General features: G+C 42.4%; 1 protein-coding gene across 1 annotated transcript in view; it reads right to left on the reverse strand.

The window, feature by feature from the left end:
• LOC133554133 (DNA (cytosine-5)-methyltransferase 3B-like) overlaps positions 1 to 20,595 on the reverse strand; it is a 44,473-nt gene extending 23,878 nt beyond the window's left edge. Inside the window, exons 1-5 of the mRNA XM_061902546.1 lie at positions 20,485 to 20,595; positions 10,186 to 10,287; positions 3,102 to 3,225; positions 2,981 to 3,045; positions 2,801 to 2,923 (exon numbers count right to left, since the gene is read on the reverse strand). Of these exons, the coding sequence (XP_061758530.1) occupies positions 2,801 to 2,923; positions 2,981 to 3,045; positions 3,102 to 3,225; positions 10,186 to 10,230 (357 nt within the window). The 5' untranslated portion in view covers positions 10,231 to 10,287; positions 20,485 to 20,595. The remainder of the gene's footprint in view (positions 1 to 2,800; positions 2,924 to 2,980; positions 3,046 to 3,101; positions 3,226 to 10,185; positions 10,288 to 20,484) is intronic.
• Between the last annotated feature and the right edge of the window lie 768 nt (positions 20,596 to 21,363).

The raw sequence follows: 21,363 nt of genomic DNA on the forward strand, positions 1-21,363 counted from the left end.
TAGACGACAAACAATTTGTTAACACAAATGGGTGGTTAACATAAACAGGTTGTCCACAGTTGTGACATAAACAGGTTGTCAACATGAAAGAGTTGTCCACAGACGGGTTGTCAACATAAACAGGTTGTCGACATAAAAGAGTTGTCCACCGTTGTAACATAACTTGTTAATATAAATGGGCGGTCAACATTAACAGGTTGCCTACATAAATGAGTTGTCCACAGTTGTTGACATAAACAGGTTGTCAGCAAAAATGGGTTGTCAACATAAACAAGTTGTCCGCATAAATGGGTTGTCCACAGTTGTTGACATAAACAGGTTGTCAACATAAATGAGTTGTCCACAGTTGTTGACATAAACAGGTTGTCAACATAAATGAGTTGTCCACAGTTGTTGACATAAACATGTTGTCAACATAAATGAGTTGTCCACAGTTGTTGACATAAACAGGTTGTCAGCATAAATGGGTTGTCAACATGGACAGGTTGTCCGCATAAATGGTTTGTCAACATAAACAGGTTGTCAGCATAAATGGGTTGTCAACATGAACAGGTTGTCCCCATAAATGTGTTGTCAACATAAACAGGTTGTCAGCATAAATTAGTTGTCAACATGGACAGGTTGTCCGCATAAATGGGTTGTCAACATAAACATGTTGTCTCCATCAATGGGTTGTTATCGATAAAAGCTTGTCGACATAAACGGTTAGTCAACAAAGACTGGTTGTCGACATTAACGAGTTGTTGACGTCGATGAGTTTTTAACATAAACAGGTTGCCATCAATAACAGGTTGTCGACATAAACGGTTAGTCAACAAAGAGGGCTTGTCGACATTGCCCTAAGCGGACTTTTTAGATGTGAGAACACACAAAAAAATGAGTCGTCAACATGAACATGATGATGACATAAACGTGTTGTCGACATAAGATTAGTTGCCAGCATAGCTTGGTTGTGGATATTTGTTGACATAAACAGGTGGTCAACATAAACAGGTTGTCGGTTGACATAAAGGGTTATCAACATGGACATGTTCTCGACATAAATGGGTTGTTATCAATAACAGGTTGTTGACATAAACTGTTAGTCAAAAAAGACTAGTTGTTGACGTTGATGCGTGTTTAACCTAAATAGGCGGTCAACATAAACAGGTTTTCGACATAAACGGTTAGTCAACAAAGAGGGCTTGTCGACATCACCTTAAGCGGACTTTTTAGTTGTAAGAAGAAAACTGCGGCTGACACAAAACACCCCAGTTGGCAACATAAACAGGTTGATGAAATAACCGTGTTGTCGACATAAGATTAGTTGACAGCACAACTTGGTTGTGGACATTTGTTGACATAAACGGGTGGCCAACATGAACAAGTTGTGGGTTGACACAAAAAGGTGGTCAACATAAGCATGTTGTCAACATAAACGGGTTGTGGGTTGACACAAAAGGTGGTCAACATAAGCATGTTGTCAACATAAACGGGTTGTGGGTTGACACAAAAGGTGGTCAACATAAGCATATTGTCTACATAAACGGGTTGTGTGTTGACACAAAAGGTGGTCAACATAAGCATGTTGTCAACATAAATGGGTTGTGAGTTGACACAAAAGGTGGTCAACATAAGCATGTTGTCAACATAAACGGGTTGTGGGTTGACACAAAAGGTGGTCAACATAAGCATGTTGTCAACATAAACGGGTTGTGGGTTGACACAAAAGGTGGTCAACATAAGCATGTCAACATAAACGGGTTGTAGGTTGACAGAAAAGATGATCAACATAAGCATGTTGTCAACATAAACGGGTTGTGAGTAGACACAAAAGGTGGTCAACACAAGCATGCTGTCAACATAAACAGGTTGTGGGTTGACATAAAGGGTGGTCAACACAAACATGTTGTCAACATAAACGGGTTGTGGGTTGACATAAAGGGTGGTCAACATAAGCATGTTGTCAACATAAACGGGTTGTGGGTTGACATAAAGGGGTGGTCAACATAAGCATGTTGTCAACATAAACAGATTGTGAGTAGATATAAAGGGTGGTCAACATAAGCATGTTGTCAACATAACGGGTTGTGGGTTGACATAAAGGGCGGTCAACATAAGCATGTTGTCAACATAAACAGATTGTGAGTAGATATAAAGGGTGGTCAACATAAGCATGTTGTCAACATAAACAGATTGTGAGTACATATAAAGGGTGGTCAACATAAGCATGTTGTCAACATAACGGGTTGTGGGTTGTCATAAAGGGCGGTCAACATAAGCATGTTGTCAACATAAACAGATTGTGAGTAGATATAAAGGGTGGTCAACATAAGCATGTTGTCAACATAAACAGATTGTGAGTACATATAAAGGGTGGTCAACATAAATATGTTGTCAACATAATGGGTTGTGGGTTGTCATAAAGGGCGGTCAACATAAGCATGTTGTCAACATAAACAGATTGTGAGTAGATATAAAGGGTGGTCAACATAAGCATGTTGTCAACATAAACAGATTGTGAGTACATATAAAGGGTGGTCAACATAAATATGTTGTCAACATAATGGGTTGTGGGTTGTCATAAAGGGCGGTCAACATAAGCATGTTGTCAACATAAACAGATTGTGAGTAGATATAAAGGGTGGTCAACATAAGCATGTTGTCAACATAACGGGTTGTGGGTTGACGTAAAGGGTGGTCAACACGAGCATATTGTCAACATAAACGGGTTGCCCAGAGAAGACGGGTTGGTGAGGTAAATGTGTGGTCAACATAAGCGGGTGGTGTTAGCCAACAAAGTGAGAGGAATACTTGGCACCATGTTGGCGGCGACACGCTTGTGTTTACGCGTGATTCTGCGGCGCTTGGCGTGCGGCGTGAGGCCGGCCTGGAAGATGCTTCGGGGGCGTGGCCTCTGTCTCAACGCCAGCTGGGACTTGTCCTGAAAAGACACGTGCACGTTTATGTTGACGCCAGCCCAACGTGGCGTTCACCTTACTTTGCTGCAGGACTCCTCCTCCTTCCTGCTCCTGGCTCCGCCTCCTTCCAAGCACACCTGGCCATCTGATCGGACACAAGGTTGTTACATCACCACACGGCACACCTGGCGAGCGTCCTACCTGGAGGGGAGGGGGCGGGGCTGAAGGGCGACGGCGGCTCGGCGGGAGTCAGCGGGCTGAGGTCGTTGGTGAGCTCCACGCCGCTGTCGTTCTCCGAGAGGCCTCCAGGTGGACTCACCTGCGCCTGGGAGAGAAGGCGGGGCTAATGACATCATGGCCACGCCACGCTGGAGCCAACTACGACACTTTAGGAGCAAGGAGTTAGCATTCTTCTAACATTTTAGCACGTAACACACTGTAGACCACCAGCATGTACCCGGTGTGCAATAATACATGTGGCTGTAGACCACCAGCATGTACCCAGTGTGCAATAAAACATGTGGCTGTAGAGCACCAGCATGTACCCAGTGTGCAATAAAACATTTGGTTGTAGACCACCAGCATGTACCCAGTGTGCAATAATACATGTGGCTGTAGACCACCACCATGTACCCGGTGTGCAATAATACATGTGGCTGTAGACAGCCAGCATGTACCCAGTGCAATAATACATGTGGCTGTAGACCACCAGCATGTACCCAGTGTGCAATAAAACATGTGGCTGTAGACCACCACCATGTACCCAGTGTGCAATAAAACATGTGGCTGTAGACCACCAGCATGTACCCAGTGTGCAATAATACATGTGGCTGTAGACCACCAGCATGTACCCAGTGTGCAATAATACATGTGGCTGTAGACCACCAGCATGTACCCGGTGTGCAATAATACATGTGGCTGTAGACCACCAGCATGTACCCAGTGTGCAATAATACATGTGGCTGTAGACCACCAGCATGTACCCAGTGTGCAATAATACATGTGGCTGTAGACCACCACCATGTACCCAGTGTACAATAATACATGTGGCTGTAGACCACCAGCATGTACCCGGTGTGCAATAATACATGTGGCTGTAGACCAGCATGTACCCAGTGTGCAATCATACATGTGGCTGTAGACCACCAGCATGTACCCAGTGTGCAATAATACATGTGGCTGTAGACCACCAGCATGTACCCAGTGTGCAATAATACATGTGGCTGTAGACCACCAGCATGTACCCAGTGTGCAATAATACATGTGGCTGTAGACCACCAGCATGTACCCAGTGTGCAATAATACATGTGGCTGTAGACCACCACCATGTACCCAGTGTGCAATAATACATGTGGCTGTAGACCACCACCATGTACCCGGTGTGCAATAATACATGTGGCTGTAGACCACCAGCATGTACCCAGTGTGCAATAATACATGTGGCTGTAGACCACCAGCATGTACCCAGTGTGCAATAATACATGTGGCTGTAGACCACCAGCATGTACCCAGTGTGCAATAATACATGTGGCTGTAGACCACCAGCATGTACCCAGTGTGCAATAATACATGTGGCTGTAGACCACCAGCATGTACCCGGTGTGCAATAATACATGTGGCTGTAGACCACCAGCATGTACCCAGTGTGCAATAATACATGGGGCTGTAGACCACCAGCATGTACCCAGTGTGCAATAATACATGTGGCTGTAGGCCACCAGCATGTACCCAGTGTGCAATAATACATGTGGCTGTAGACCACCAGCATGTACCCACTGTGCAATAATACATGTGGCTGTAGACCACCAGCATGTACCCAGTGTGCAATACATGTGGCTGGAGACCACCAGCATGTACCCACTGTGCAATAATACATGTGGCTGTAGACCACCAGCATGTACCCAGTGTGCAATAAAACATGTGGCTGTAGAGCACCAGCATGTACCCAGTGTGCAATAAAACATTTGGTTGTAGACCACCAGCATGTACCCAGTGTGCAATAATACATGTGGCTGTAGACCACCAACATGTACCCAGTGTGCAATAATACATGTGGTTGTAGACCACCAGCATGTACCCATTGTGCAATAATACATGTGGCTGTAGACCACCACCATGTATCCAGTGTGCAATAAAACATGTGGCTGTAGACCACCAGCAAGTACCCAGTGTGCAATAATACATGTGGCTGTAGACCACCAACATGTACCCAGTGTGCAATAATACATGTGGTTGTAGACCACCAGCATGTACCCAGTGTGCAATAATACATGTGGCTGTAGACCACCACCATGTATCCAGTGTGCAATAAAACATGTGGCTGTAGACCACCAGCAAGTACCCAGTGTGCAATAATACATGTGGCTGTAGACCACCAGCATGTACCCACTGTGCAATAATACATGTGGCTGTAGACCACCAGCATGTACCCAGTGTGCAATACATGTGGCTGGAGACCACCAGCATGTACCCACTGTGCAATAATACATGTGGCTGTAGACCACCAGCATGTACCCAGTGTGCAATAAAACATGTGGCTGTAGAGCACCAGCATGTACCCAGTGTGCAATAAAACATTTGGTTGTAGACCACCAGCATGTACCCAGTGTGCAATAATACATGTGGCTGTAGACCACCAACATGTACCCAGTGTGCAATAATACATGTGGTTGTAGACCACCAGCATGTACCCAGTGTGCAATAATACATGTGGCTGTAGACCACCACCATGTATCCAGTGTGCAATAAAACATGTGGCTGTAGACCACCAGCAAGTACCCAGTGTGCAATAATACATGTGGCTGTAGACCACCACCATGTATCCAGTGTGCAATAAAACATGTGGCTGTAGACCACCAGCATGTACCCAGTGTGCAATAATACATGTGGCTGTAGACCACCACCATGTATCCAGTGTGCAATAAAACATGTGGCTGTAGACCACCAGCATGTACCCAGTGTGCAATAAAAGAAATATTGATCAATACAACACAACACTGCTAGCTTCTCTTTGTCTTGTTGTTTCACCCCTAATCCCGCCTCCCTTGTGCTCCGGTCACGCCCCCTGCAGGTCACATGACCAAACAACACATGACTAAATGCACAGGAGTAAGGAAGGAAGTAGCCCCGCCCCCTTTTGACAAGTTGACACATGAGAGTGCAAAAGAGGAACAAGTGCTAACTGCCATCAACGTTCATACGTGTTGGTCATCAAGATGATACCAGACAACCTTCATACGTGTTGGTCATCAAGATGATACCAGACCACCTTCATACATGTTGATCATCAAGATGATACCAGACCACGTTCATACATGTTGATCATCGAAGATGATACCAGACCACGTTCATACGTGTTGATTATCAAGATGATACCAGACCACGTTCATACGTGTTGATCATCAAGACGATACCAGACCATGTTCATAAGTGTTGGTCATCAAGACGATACCAAACCATGTTCATAAGTGTTGGTCATCAAGATGATACCAGACCACGTTCATACATGTTGATCATCAAAACGATACCAGACCACGTTCATACATGTTGATCATCAAGATGATACCAGACCACGTTCATATGTGTACATCATTAAGCCGAAGCCAGGCAAAAATGATACATGTTGATCATCAAGACAATACCAGACCACATTCATACGTGTTGATCATCAAGATGATACCAGGTGATGTTCATATGTGTTGGACATCAAAACGATACCAGACAACCTTCATACGTGTTGATCATCAAGACGATACCAGACCATGTACATACGTGTTGATCATCAAGATGATACCAGGTGATGTTCATATGTGTTGGACATCAAAACGATACCAGACAACCTTCCTACGTGTTGCCCATCAAGACGATACCAGACCATGTTCATACGTGTTGGCCCTCAAGACGATACCAATCCACGTTCATACGTGTTGATCATCAAAATAATACCAGGTGATGTTCATATGTGTTGGACATCAAAACGATACCAGGTGATGTTCATACGTGTTGATCATCAAGACGATACCAGACCACGTACATACGTGTTGATCATCGAGATGATACCAGGTGATGTTCATATGTGTTGGACATCAAAACGATACCAGACAACCTTCATACGTGTTGCTCATCAAGACGATACCAGACCATGTTCATACGTGTTGGTCATCAAGACGATACCAATCCAAGTTCATACGTGTTGATCATCAAAATGATACCAGGTGATGTTCATATGTGTTGGTCATCAAGATGATACCAGACAACCTTCATACGTGTTGGTCATCAAGATGATACCAGGTGATGTTCATACGTGTTGATCATCAAGACGATACCAGACAACCTTCATACGTGTTGATCATCAAGATGATACCAGGTGATGTTCATATGTGTTGGACATCAAGATGATACCAGACAACCTTCATACGTGTTGGTCATCAAGATGATACCAGGTGATGTTCATACATGTTGATCATCGAAGATGATACCAGACCACGTTCATACGTGTTGATCATCAAGACGATACCAGACCACGTTCATACGTGTTGATCATCAAAACGATACCAGACCACGTTCATACGTGTTGATCATCAAGATGATACCAGACCACGTTCATACGTGTTGATCATCAAGACGATACCAGACAACCTTCATACGTTTTGATCATCAAGACTATACCAGACCAACTTCATACGTGTTGGTCATCAAGACGATACCAGACCACGTTCATACGTGTTGATCACCAAGATGATACCAGGTGATGTTCATACGCGTTGATCATCAAGACGATACCAGACAACCTTCATACGTGTTGATCATCAAGATGATACCAGACAACCTTCATACGTTTTGATCATCAAGACTATACCAGACCAACTTCATACGTGTTGGTCATCAAGACGATACCAGACCATGTTCATATGTGTACATCATCAAGATGATACCAGGTGATGTTCATACGTGTTGATCATCAAGACGATACCAGACCACGTTCATACGCGTTGATCATCAAGACGATATCAGACCATGTTCATATGTGTACATCATCAAGATGATACCAGGTGATGTTCATACGTGTTGATCATCAAGACGATACCAGACAACCTTCATACGTGTTGATCATCAAGACGATAACAGACCATGTTCATAAGTGTTGGTCATCAAGACGATACGAGACCACATTCATACGTGTTGGTCATCAAGACGATACCAGGTGATGTTCATACGTGTTGATCATCAAGATGATACCAGACAACCTTCATACGTGTTGATCATCAAGATGATACCAGGTGATGTTCATATGTGTTGGACATCAAGATGTTACCAGACAATGTTCATACATGTTGATCATCAAAACGATACCAGACAACCTTCATACGTGTTGATCATCAAAACGATACCAGACAATGTTCATACGTGTTGATCATCAAGACAATACCAGACCAACTTCATACGTGTTGGTCATTAAGACGATACCAGACCACGTTCATACGTGTTGATCATCAAGATGATACCAGGTGATGTTCATATGTGTTGGTCATCAAAATGATACCAGGTGATGTTCATACGTGTTGATCATCAAGACGATACCAGACAACCTTCATACGTGTTGATCATCAAGATGATACCAGATCACGTTCATACATGTTGATCATCAAGACAATACCAGACCACATTCATACGTGTTGATCATCAAGATGATACCAGGCGATGTTCATATGTGTTGGACATCAAAACGATACCAGACAACCTTCATACGTGTTGATCATCAAGACGATACGAGACCAAGTACATACGTGTTGATCATCAAGATGATACCAGGTGATGTTCATATGTGTTGGACATCTAAACGATACCAGATAACCTTCATACGTGTTGCTCATCAAGACGATACCAGACCATGTTCATACGTGTTGGCCCTCAAGACGATACCAATCCACGTTCATACGTGTTGATCATCAAAATGATACCAGGTGATGTTCATATGTGTTGGACATCAAAACGATACCAGACAACCTTCATACGTGTTGATCATCAAGACGATACCAGACCATGTACATACGTGTTGATCATCGAGATGATACCAGGTGATGTTCATATGTGTTGGACATCAAAACGATACCAGACAACCTTCATACGTGTTGCTCATCAAGACGATACCAGACCATGTTCATACGTGTTGGCCCTCAAGACGATACCAATCCATGTTCATACGTGTTGATCATCAAAATGATACCAGGTGATGTTCATATGTGTTGGACATCAAAACGATACCAGGTGATGTTCATACGTGTTGATCATCAAGACGATACCAGACCACGTACATACGTGTTGATCATCAAGATGATACCAGACCACATTCATACGTGTTGATCATCAAAATGATACCAGGTGATGTTCATATGTGTTGGACATCAAAACGATACCAGACAACCTTCATACGTGTTGATCATCAAGACGATACCAGACCACGTACATACGTGTTGATCATCAAGATGATACCAGACCACATTCATACGTGTTGATCATCAAAATGATACCAGGTGATGTTCATATGTGTTGGACATCAAAACGATACCAGACAACCTTCATACGTGTTGATCATCAAGACGATACCAGACCATGTACATACGTGTTGATCATCAAGATGATACCAGGTGATGTTCATATGTGTTGGACATCAAGACGATACCAGACAATGTTCATACGTGTTGATCATCAAGACAATACCAGACAACCTTCATACGTGTTGATCATCAAGACGATACCAGACCACGTCAATACGTGTTGGTCATCAAGACGATACCAGACCACGTTCATACGTGTTGATCATCAAAATGATACCAGACAACGTTCATACGTGCTGATCATCAAGACGATACCAGACAGCGTTCCTACGTGTTGCTCAGCAAGATGATACCAGACCATGTTCATACGTGTTGATCATCAAAACGATACCAGACAACCTTCATACGTGTTGATCATCAAGACGATACCAGACCACATCCATTCATGTTGATCATCAAGACGATACCAGACCACGTTCATACATGTTGATCATCAAGACGATACCAGACCACGTTCATACATGTTGATCATCAAGACGATACCAGACCACGTTCATACATGTTGATCATCAAGACGATACCAGACAAAGTGTCTGATCGCACATGCAGTCTTAGTAGATCACAGGGCCACTAATAGTACTCGCTATTTCATAGTTTGCACATGCTTTTTTAGCGTCTGATATCAGGATGTCAGTGCGTGTGAGTAGTATGGTGTCAGTGTGACTCACCGTGTTGTTGCTGGTCTCCATGGCGACGGAGGGCACGGCTGTCATGTTGGAGTGGTGGTGGTGGTGGTGGTGGGAGGTGAGGGCGAGGAGTGTTTGTCAAAGCTGCAGAAGACAAAAATCAAAGACACCATCAGCAGCAGCAGACTCACTTCCTGCTGGGCTGACAAACCCAGCGACACACCACATGTGAGGTAAGCCCGTGCAAACACACACACCACACCACGCCATACCATGTGGTGACATCTGCACACGTCTCTACGGCCAGGTGGACAAACAACACACACCTGACTCAGCAAGGTGACTGGCACACACCTGACTCAGCAAGCAAGGTGACTGGCACACACCTGACTCAGCATGGTGACTGGCACACACCTGACTCAGCCTCAGCAAGGTGACTGGCACACACCTGACTCAGCAAGGTGACTGGCACACACCTGACTCAGACTCAGCAAAGTGACTGGCACACACCTGACTCAGACTCAGCAAGGTGACTGGCACACACCTGACTCAGCATGGTGACTGGCACACACCTGACTCAGCCTCAGCAAGGTGACTGGCACACACCTGACTCAGCATGGTGACTGGCACACACCTGACTCAGCATGGTGACTGGCACACACCTGACTCAGCCTCAGCAAGGTGACTGGCACACACCTGACTCAGACTCAGCAAAGTGACTGGCACACACCTGACTCAGACTCAGCAAGGTGACTGGCACACACCTGACTCAGCATGGTGACTGGCACACACCTGACTCAGCCTCAGCAAGGTGACTGGCACACACCTGACTCAGACTCAGCAAAGTGACTGGCACACACCTGACTCAGCCTCAGGAAGGTGACTGGCACACACCTGACTCAGCAAGGTGACTGGCACACACCTGACTCAGCCTCAGCAAGGTGACTGGCACACACCTGACTCAGCCTCAGCAAGGTGACTGGCACACACCTGACTCAGCCTCAGGAAGGTGACTGGCACACACCTGACTCAGCAAGGTGACTGGCACACACCTGACTCAGCCTCAGCAAGGTGACTGGCACACACCTGACTCAGCAAGGTGACTGGCACACACCTGACTCAGCCTCAGCAAAGTGACTGGCACACACCTGACTCAGCCTCAGCAAAGTGACTGGCACACACCTGACTCAGCCTCAGGAAGGTGACTGGCACACACCTGACTCAGGAAGGTGACTGGCACACACCTGACTCAGCAAGGTGACTGGCACACACCTGACTCAGCCTCATCAAGGTGACTGGCACACACCTGACTCAGCAAGGTGACTGGCACACACCTGACTCAGCCTCAGCAAGGTGACTGGCACACACCTGACTCAGCAAGGTGACTGGCACACACCTGACTCAGCAAGGTGACTGGCACACACCTGACTCAGCCTCAGGAAGGTGACTGGCACACACCTGACTCAGCAAGGTGACTGGCACACACCTGACTCAGCCTCAGCAAGGTGACTGGCACACACCTGACTCAGCAAGGTGACTGGCACACACCTGACTCAGCCTCAGCAAAGTGACTGGCACACACCTGACTCAGACTCAGCAAAGTGACTGGCACACACCTGACTCAGCAAGGTGACTGGCACACACATGACTCAGCAAGGTGACTGGCACACACCTGACTCAGCAAGGTGACTGGCACACACCTGACTCAGCAAGGTGACTGGCACACACCTGACTCAGACTCAGCAAGGTGACTGGCACACACCTGACTCAGCAAGGTGACTGGCACACACCTGACTCAGCAAGGTGACTGGCACACACCTGACTCAGCCTCAGCAAAGTGACTGGCACACACCTGACTCAGCCTCAGCAAAGTGACTGGCACACACCTGACTCAACCTCAGCAAGGTGACTGGCACACACCTGACTCAGCAAGGTGACTGGCACACACCTGACTCAGCAAGGTGACTGGCACACACCTGACTCAGCCTCAGCAAAGTGACTGGCACACACCTGACTCAGCAAGGTGACTGACACACACCTGACTCAGCCTCAGCAAGGTGACTGGCACACACCTGACTCAACCTCAGCAAGGTGACTGGCACACACCTGACTCAGCCTCAGCAAGGTGACTGGCACACACCTGACTCAGCCTCAGCAAGGTGACTGGCACACACCTGACTCAGCAAGGTGACTGGCACACACCTGACTCAGCAAGGTGACTGGCACACACCTGACTCAGCAAGGTGACTGACACACACCTGACTCAGCAAGGTGACTGGCACACACCTGACTCAGCAAGGTGACTGACACACACCTGACTCAGCAAGGTGACTGGCACACACCTGACTCTTGCAATTAATTCCAATATTTAATCCCAATGAATCACATTGTTTGTAGTTAATTTGTTATTAATGAGCATTAATTGCTGGTTGATATCATTTGTTCATCTTAATTGAGTGTACTTTAGACCTTTCATATGTAGTGTGGCTTCTTTTTACACTTGTATGACACTTAGGAATGGGACTTAAGCACACTTACCGATGGCCTCAGTTTGACCCTGGAACCGATTATTTCCAGGAGGTAAGGGGGTAAGGGGCCCCTGGGGAGCTCCTTTCATGTCGTGTTGCCATGGATGTGAGGAGTGGAGGGACAAGAGGACGACAACCACCACGACATGGAGGTGGCATCTGTCAGCCTGCGTCTAGGAGGGCGGCGAGAGGAAGGATGGAGGCGGGGCCAGGAGGGGCCAGGGGGCGGGGCCACATCAAAGTCTGCTCGCTGCAGATTAGGCAAGGAATTGTTCACTTCCTCACGTGAGGAGGAGGAGGAGGGGCCTGACTGGGGGCCACATTCCTTCTCACTCATTCTTTTGTCTCCGCCACACAAACACACTTACTTACTTCTCTACTTACACTCTAAGGCAGTGCACTCAAAAGAGTCTAAGACTAGTGCAGGCTAGTACCCTTAGCACACTCAAAAGTGTCTGACTAGTGCAGGCTAGTACCCTTAGCACACTCAAAAGAGTCAGACTAGTGCAGGCTAGTACCCTTAGCACACTCAAAAGAGTCTGATTAGTGCAGGCTAGTACCCTTAGCACACTCAAAAGAGTCAGACTAGTGCAGGCTAGTACACTTAGCACACTCAAAAGAGTCAGACTAGTGCAGGCTAGTACCCTTAGCACACTCAAAAGAGTCACACTAGTGCAGGCTAGTACCCTTAGCACACTCAAAAGAGTCTGATTAGTGCAGGCTAGTACCCTTAGCACACTCAAAAGTGTCAGACTAGTGCAGGCTAGTACACTTAGCACACTCAAAAGAGTCAGACTAGTGCAGGCTAGTACCCTTAGCACACTCAAAAGAGTCACACTAGTGCAGGCTAGTACCCTTAGCACACTCAAAAGAGTCCGACTAGTGCAGGCTAGTACCCTTAGCACACTCAAAAGAGTCCGACTAGTGCAGGCTAGTACCCTTAGCACACTCAAAAGAGTCAGACCAGTGCAGGCTAGTACCCTTAGCACACTCAAAAGAGTCAGACTAGTGCAGGCTAGTACCCTTAGCACACTCAAAAGAGTCAGACTAGTGCAGGCTAGTACCCTTAGCACACTCAAAAGAGTCCGACTAGTGCAGGTTAGTACCCTTAGCACACTCAAAAAGGTCAGACTAGTGCAGGCTAGCACCCTTAACACACTCAAAAGAGTCCGACTAGTGCAGGCTAGTACCCTTAGCACACTCAAAAGAGTCAGACTAGTGCAGGCTAGTACCCTTAGCACACTGAAAAGAGTCAGACTAGTGCAGGCTAGTACCCTTAGCACACTCAAAAGAGTCAGACTAGTGCAGGCTAGCACACTTAGCACACTCAAAAGAGTCTGACTAGTGCAGGCTAGTACCCTTAACACACTCAAAAGAGTCAGACTAGTGCAGGCTAGTACCCTTAGCACACTCAAAAGAGTCTGACTAGTGCAGGCTAGTACCCTTAGCACACTCAAAAGAGTCAGACTAGTGCTGGCTAGTACCCTTAGCACACTCAAAAGAGTCAGACTAGTGCAGGCTAGTACCCTTAGCACACTCAAAAGAGTCAGACTAGTGCAGACTAGTACCCTTACAACACTCAAAAGAGTCAGACTAGTGCAGGCTAGTACCCTTAGCACACTCAAAAGAGTCAGACTAGTGCAGGCTAGTACCCTTAGCACACTCAAAAGAGTCAGACTAGCGCAGGCTAGTACCCTTAGCACACTCAAAAGAGTCTGACTAGTGCAGGCTAGTACCCTTAGCACACTCAAAAGAGTCTGACTAGTGCAGGTTAGTACACTTAGCACACTCAAAAGAGTCAGACTAGTGCAGGCTAGTACACTTAGCACACTCAAAAGAGTCAGACTAGTGCAGGCTAGTACCCTTAGCACACTCAAAAGAGTCAGACTAGTGCAGGCTAGTACCCTTAGCACACTCAAAAGAGTCAGACTAGTGCAGGCTAGTACCCTTAGCACACTCAAAAGAGTCAGACTAGTGCAGGCTAGTACCCTTAGCACACTCAAAAGAGTCAGACTAGTGCAGGCTAGTACACTTAGCACACTCAAAAGAGTCAGACTAGTGCAGGCTAGTACCCTTAGCACACTCAAAAGAGTCAGACTAGTGCAGGCTAGTACCCTTAGCACACTCAAAAGAGTCTGACTAGTGCAGGCTAGTACCCTTAGCACACTCAAAAGAGTCAGACTAGTGCAGGCTAGTACCCTTAGCACACTCAAAAGAGTCAGACTAGTGCAGGCTAGTACCCTTAGCACACTCAAAAGAGTCAGACTAGTGCAGGCTAGTACCCTTAGCACACTCAAAAGAGTCAGACTAGTGCAGACTAGTACCCTTAGCACACTCAAAAGAGTCAGACTAGTGCAGGCTAGTACCCTTAGCACACTCAAAAGAGTCAGACTAGTGCAGGCTAGTACCCTTAACACACTCAAAAGAGTCTGACTAGTGCAGGCTAGTACCCTTAGCACACTCAAAAGAGTCTGACTAGTGCAGGCTAGTACCCTTAGCACACTCAAAAGAGTCAGACTAGTGCTGGCTAGTACCCTTAACACACTCAAAATAGTCTGATTAGTGCAGGCTAGTACCCTTAGCACGCTCAAAAGAGTCAGACTAGTGCAGGCTAGTACCTTTAGCACGCTCAAAAGAGTCAGACTAGTGCAGGCTAGTACCCTTAGCACACTCAAAAGAGTCTGACTAGTGCAGGCTAGTACCCTTAGCACACTCAAAAGAGTCAGACTAGTGCAGGCTCTTTTAACATGTTCTATCTACACTTCTACTAATATGTAAAAATCACCTATTCTTTTCTTCTTTGATGCTTGACATTAGTTTTGGGTGATACCGCTCATTTAGGTATCGATCTGATACCAAGTAGTTCCAGGAACATACAATAAAATATACTGTAATACCTCATAAACCAATACTGATGAAGAAATACTGATGTAAAGGGTAGGTGTCGCGCTGGTTTCTGTTTTAACTTCTGTTAAAATGTAATAATCACTTATTCTTCTTTTCTCTGATACTTGACATTAGTTTTGGATGATACCACACATTTAGGTATGGATCTGATACCAAGTAGTTACAGGATCATACAATAAAATATACTGTCATACCTCATAAACCAATACTGATGAAGAAATACTGATGTAAAGGGTAGGTGTCGCGCTGGTTTCTGTTTTTACTTCTGTTAAAATGTAATAATCACTTATTCTTCTCTTCTCTGATACTTGACATTAGTTTTGGATGATACCACACATTTAGGTATGGATCTGATACCAAGTAGATACAGGATCATACCTTGGTCATATTCAAATTCCTTATGTGTCCAGGGACGCATTTACTGACTTTATAAACATAATAAGATTTTGGTAACGATTAAAAAATATCGAAGCAATCATAGTAGTATCGACTATTGTACTTGGTATCATTACAGTGGATGCCAGGTGTAGATCCACCCATGGCATTTGTTTACATTGTGACGGTGGTGAGCTATTGTATCCTCCTACGGTGTGTAGTGAAGCATGTTTAGCTATTCCTCATCCTCCAGTGATAATGCTACTTGTAAGAAACTTACTTTATTTGTCGCCACGGAGACCAGGATTAGTGATTTAGAAGTAGCTAAAACACTGTGGATGGATGTTAGCTGCATGTCTGGGAAGCAGCTCTTCCTGAGGGTGTTTCAGTGTTCTAACTTCACCTTTATCTTGACTTTTTACACCAAAATGCGTCCATTCTCCCTTTTCTGTCTACACACTGTGTCTGCTTGTAAGTACTCTGTGTGTGTGCGCTGCCCAACATGCTCCTCCGCTGGTAAAAGCAGCAATGTCATGACGTGACGACGATGCGCCGTCATGCCTGGGAACCGGTATTTTTCAAACAGGGTATAGTACCGTGTTTGCTTCATTGGAGTTAGTAAACGGAGGTTAGACCGTATTTATATTTATATTATTTCATATCAATAAGCTTCAGGAGTAACTTACAAATCCTCCCAAGTCTTCCATGGCTGCGTGCACACAAAAATGCAGCTTCCGTTGTCTTTCCAACTGGACGGAGTGAGCGCCAACAGGACAAGGATTAGGGGCCCCACCACAGGCCGGGCCCCTGCAGGCTCCTGTCAGTGCCGCTCAAGTCACAGCGGAGAGCTTTGTTGTGTTGGGAGAGAAAAAAAACCCCCAACAACACGAATGAAATATGACCATAAAACATATTCCCAGTCCCTTCCTGCTCCGTCACTGATAAGAACACAATAGCACATTCCCTTTAGGGTTGGTGCTGGTCTTGTAAGGCAGTCTTACTGGGTCCCATGCCCTGGTAGGAAGGTATTTATGTGGTCTTTAGAGTTTTGGAGATCAATATAAAGTGTGAGTCACTCCAAGGACCATTGCCACTTTGGTCCAGCTGCCCGGTCACATTTTTTCCCCCGGTTTATTTTGGGGTAAGCACTCCATTTATGTCGGCATGACGTGGCTCCAAGTTCCACATTTAAAGCGTCAAAGGGACGCTGACCTCACTCTCTCAGTTTCCCGCTCTTCTTGGTACTGGTTTCTTCAAGCAGCAGTTCATCCTTGGTATATTCAGCTTCAAAAAGATAAGGTTGTGAATCCTCATTTATCCAAAAATAGTCCTCTTTGTGGTCTGTAACCAAGTCTACAGTAAATATTGTGCATATTACACATTGTTATGAAGGTGTCTGTTACTACATTATATATATATACTTGCAGTGTGTATATATTACATGTTATTATGAATGTTACTAGATACTACATATACACTTACATCATGTATATATTACATGTTATTATGAATGTTACTAGATACTACATATATACTTACATCATGTATATATTACATGTTATTATGAATGTTACTACATGACATATATACTTACATCATGTATATATTACATGTTATTATGAATGTTACTAGATACTACATATATACTTACATCATGTATATATTACATGTTATTATATATGTTACTAGATACTACATATATACTTACATCCTTATATATTACATGTTATTATGAATGTTACTACATGACATATATACTTACATCATGTATTTATTACATGTTATTATATATGTTACTAGATAGTACATATATACTTACATCATTATATATTATATGTTATTATGAAAGTTACTACATGACATATATACTTACATCATGTATATATTACATGTTATTATATATGTTACTAGATAGTACATATATACTTACATCATGTATATATTACATGTTATTATATATGTTACTAGATAGTACATATATACTTACATCATGTATATATTACATGTTATTATATATGTTACTAGATACTACATATATACTTACATCATTATATGTTACATTTTCTTATGAATGTTACTACATGACATATATACTTACATCATGTATATATTACATGTTATTATGAATGTTACTAGATACTACATATATACTTACATCATGTATATATTACATGTTATTATATATGTTACTAGATACTACATATATACTTACATCCTTATATATTACATGTTATTATGAATGTTACTACATGACATATATACTTACATCATGTATTTATTACATGTTATTATATATGTTACTAGATAGTACATATATACTTACATCATTATATATTATATGTTATTATGAAAGTTACTACATGACATATATACTTACATCATGTATATATTACATGTTATTATGAAAGTTACTACATGACATATATACTTACATCATGTATATATTACATGTTATTATATATGTTACTAGATAGTACATATATACTTACATCATGTATATATTACATGTTATTATATATGTTACTAGATAGTACATATATACTTACATCATGTATATATTACATGTTATTATATATGTTACTAGATACTACATATATACTTACATCATTATATGTTACATTTTCTTATGAATGTTACTACATGACATATATACTTACATCATGTATATATTACATGTTATTATATATGTTACTAGATACTACATATATACTTACATCATTATATGTTACATGTTATTATGAATGTTACTATATGACATAAATACTTACATCATGTATATATTACATGTTATTATATATGTTACTAGATACTACATATATATTTACATCATTATATGTTACATTTTCTTATGAATGTTAGTACATGACATATATACTTACATCATGTATATATTACATGTTATTATATATGTTACTAGATACCACATATATACTTACATCATTATATGTTACATTTTCTTATGAATGTTACTACATGACATAAATGCTTACATCATGTATATATTACATGTTATTATATATGTTACTAGATAGTACATATATACTTACATCATTATATATTACGTGTTATTATGAATGTTACTATATGACATATATACTTACATCATGTATATATTACATGTTATTATATGTGTTACTAGATACTACATATATACTTACATCATTATATGTTACATTTTCTTATGAATGTTACTACATGATATATATGCTTACATCATGTATATATTACATGTTATTATGAATGTTACTACATGACATATATACTTACATCATGTATATATTACATGTTATTATGAATGTTACTAGATACTACATATATACTTACATCATGTATATATTACATGTTATTATGAATGTTACTACATGACATATATACTTACATCATGTATATATTACATGTTATTATGAATGTTACTACATGTCATATATACTTACATCATGTATATATTACATGTTATTATGAATGTTACTACATGACATATATACTTACATCATGTATATATTACATGTTATTATATATGTTACTAGATACTACATATATACTTACATCATGTATATATTACATGTTATTATGAATGTTACTACATGACATATATACTTACATCATGTATATATTACATGTTATTATGAATGTTACTATATGACATAAATACTTACATCATGTATATATTACATGTTATTATATATGTTACTAGATACTACATATATACTTACATCATTATATATTACATGTTATTATGAATGTTACTAGATACTACAAATATACTTACATCATTATATGTTACATTTTCTTATGAATGTTACTACATGACATATATACTTACATCATGTATATATTACATGTTATTATGAATGTTACTACATGACATATATACTTACATTGTGTATATATTACATGTTATTATGAATGTTACTACATGACATATATCCTTACATTGTGTATATATTACATGTTATTATGAATGTTACTAGATACTACATATATACTTACATCATGTATATATTACATGTTATTATGAATGTTACTAGATACTACATATATACTTACATCATGTATATATTACATGTTATTATGAATGTTACTACATGACATATATACTTACATTGTGTATATATTAAATGTTACTATGAATGTTACTAGATGATGTATATACTTACAACAAGTGTATAAAACCTTAATGGATGCTTTATAGGTGGAATAGAGAAACTCCCCCTCGCTCCGTTGTTAGTTGACTTTTGCTAGCGTTTATTTACTGGCATAAAAACTGCAGTTTCCTTGTATCTTCAAGTTGGATTCAAAGTTGAGGAATTGTCAAAAGAAGTGCGGCACACACAAAAGTTGTTGTAAGAATGCCTGACACACCTTTATAAACAATACCTGTAATCCCCGTGACGTCACGTCGTACAGTACTGCACATGTGCGCAAAGTCGCGTTGATGGCGGCACTCGGATGCAAAAAGTATCGAAATAAGCGTGAGAGAGTGACTTTTCACGCTCCTGAGGAGTGCACGCAGACGTCAAAAGTGACTTACATGCGCATCCAGGCGTCCACGGCAGGAGGGCGAGGTGAAGCCTGGTCGTCCTCGCGAGGCTTGCGTGCTGCTGCAGATCTGAGCGCGCCGCCGTCACCCTCTGACCTCTGCTGGCCCCGCCCCTGGCCCCGCCCCCCCCGAGCCCGGCCTCCAGGTGAGCTCGCGCCTCACCCAATTGGTCTCTCACGCGACATTTTATTTGATATTGTGGAAATAAAGACAGAAGAGGATTGTTTTTTTTTTTAAGAAAATCTCATCACGCTGGTATCAACTTAATACCGATATTGCCAGCATTGTCGACATTTGGATCGACCTACCCACTCTCTGCTTTATCGGCACATGCACAATTCCATTCTACGACTTTACAAATGGCGTATTTGACTTTCAGTATTAATAATAATTTCACCTATTTTATGGACTGTTATGTTCCTGTTATACGCTGTTATAAAGTATATGCTTTTAGCTCTTATTTTGAAGGCGCTAAAAGCGGAAGTGGTGACACGGTGTGGCGGAGCGGAGTTTTGAAAACAAAGGATTGATTGCTGTTTGTTTGTTAATGTTGAAATGTATAAATACAAGTTAAAAAAACGAAGGATTGATTGATTGATTGCAACTTTTATTAGTATATTGCACAGTACAGTACATATTCCGTACGATTGACCACTAAATGCTAACACCCCAATAAGTTTTTCAACTTCATCAATTCATTGTAATAAAGTGGTCCTCCTATAAAACTGGAGCCTCTGTCTTTGTTATTTTGTACTTTTATACAATATCGGTGACATTTATCAACCCTCGGTTACAATAATAATAATAGTAATCATCATACTGCGATGAGGTGGCGACTTGTCCAAGCTGTACCCCGCCTTCCGCCCGATT

This window comes from Nerophis ophidion, linkage group LG06 (genome assembly GCF_033978795.1).
Source record: "Nerophis ophidion isolate RoL-2023_Sa linkage group LG06, RoL_Noph_v1.0, whole genome shotgun sequence".
Taxonomy (NCBI): Eukaryota; Metazoa; Chordata; class Actinopteri; order Syngnathiformes; family Syngnathidae; genus Nerophis; species Nerophis ophidion.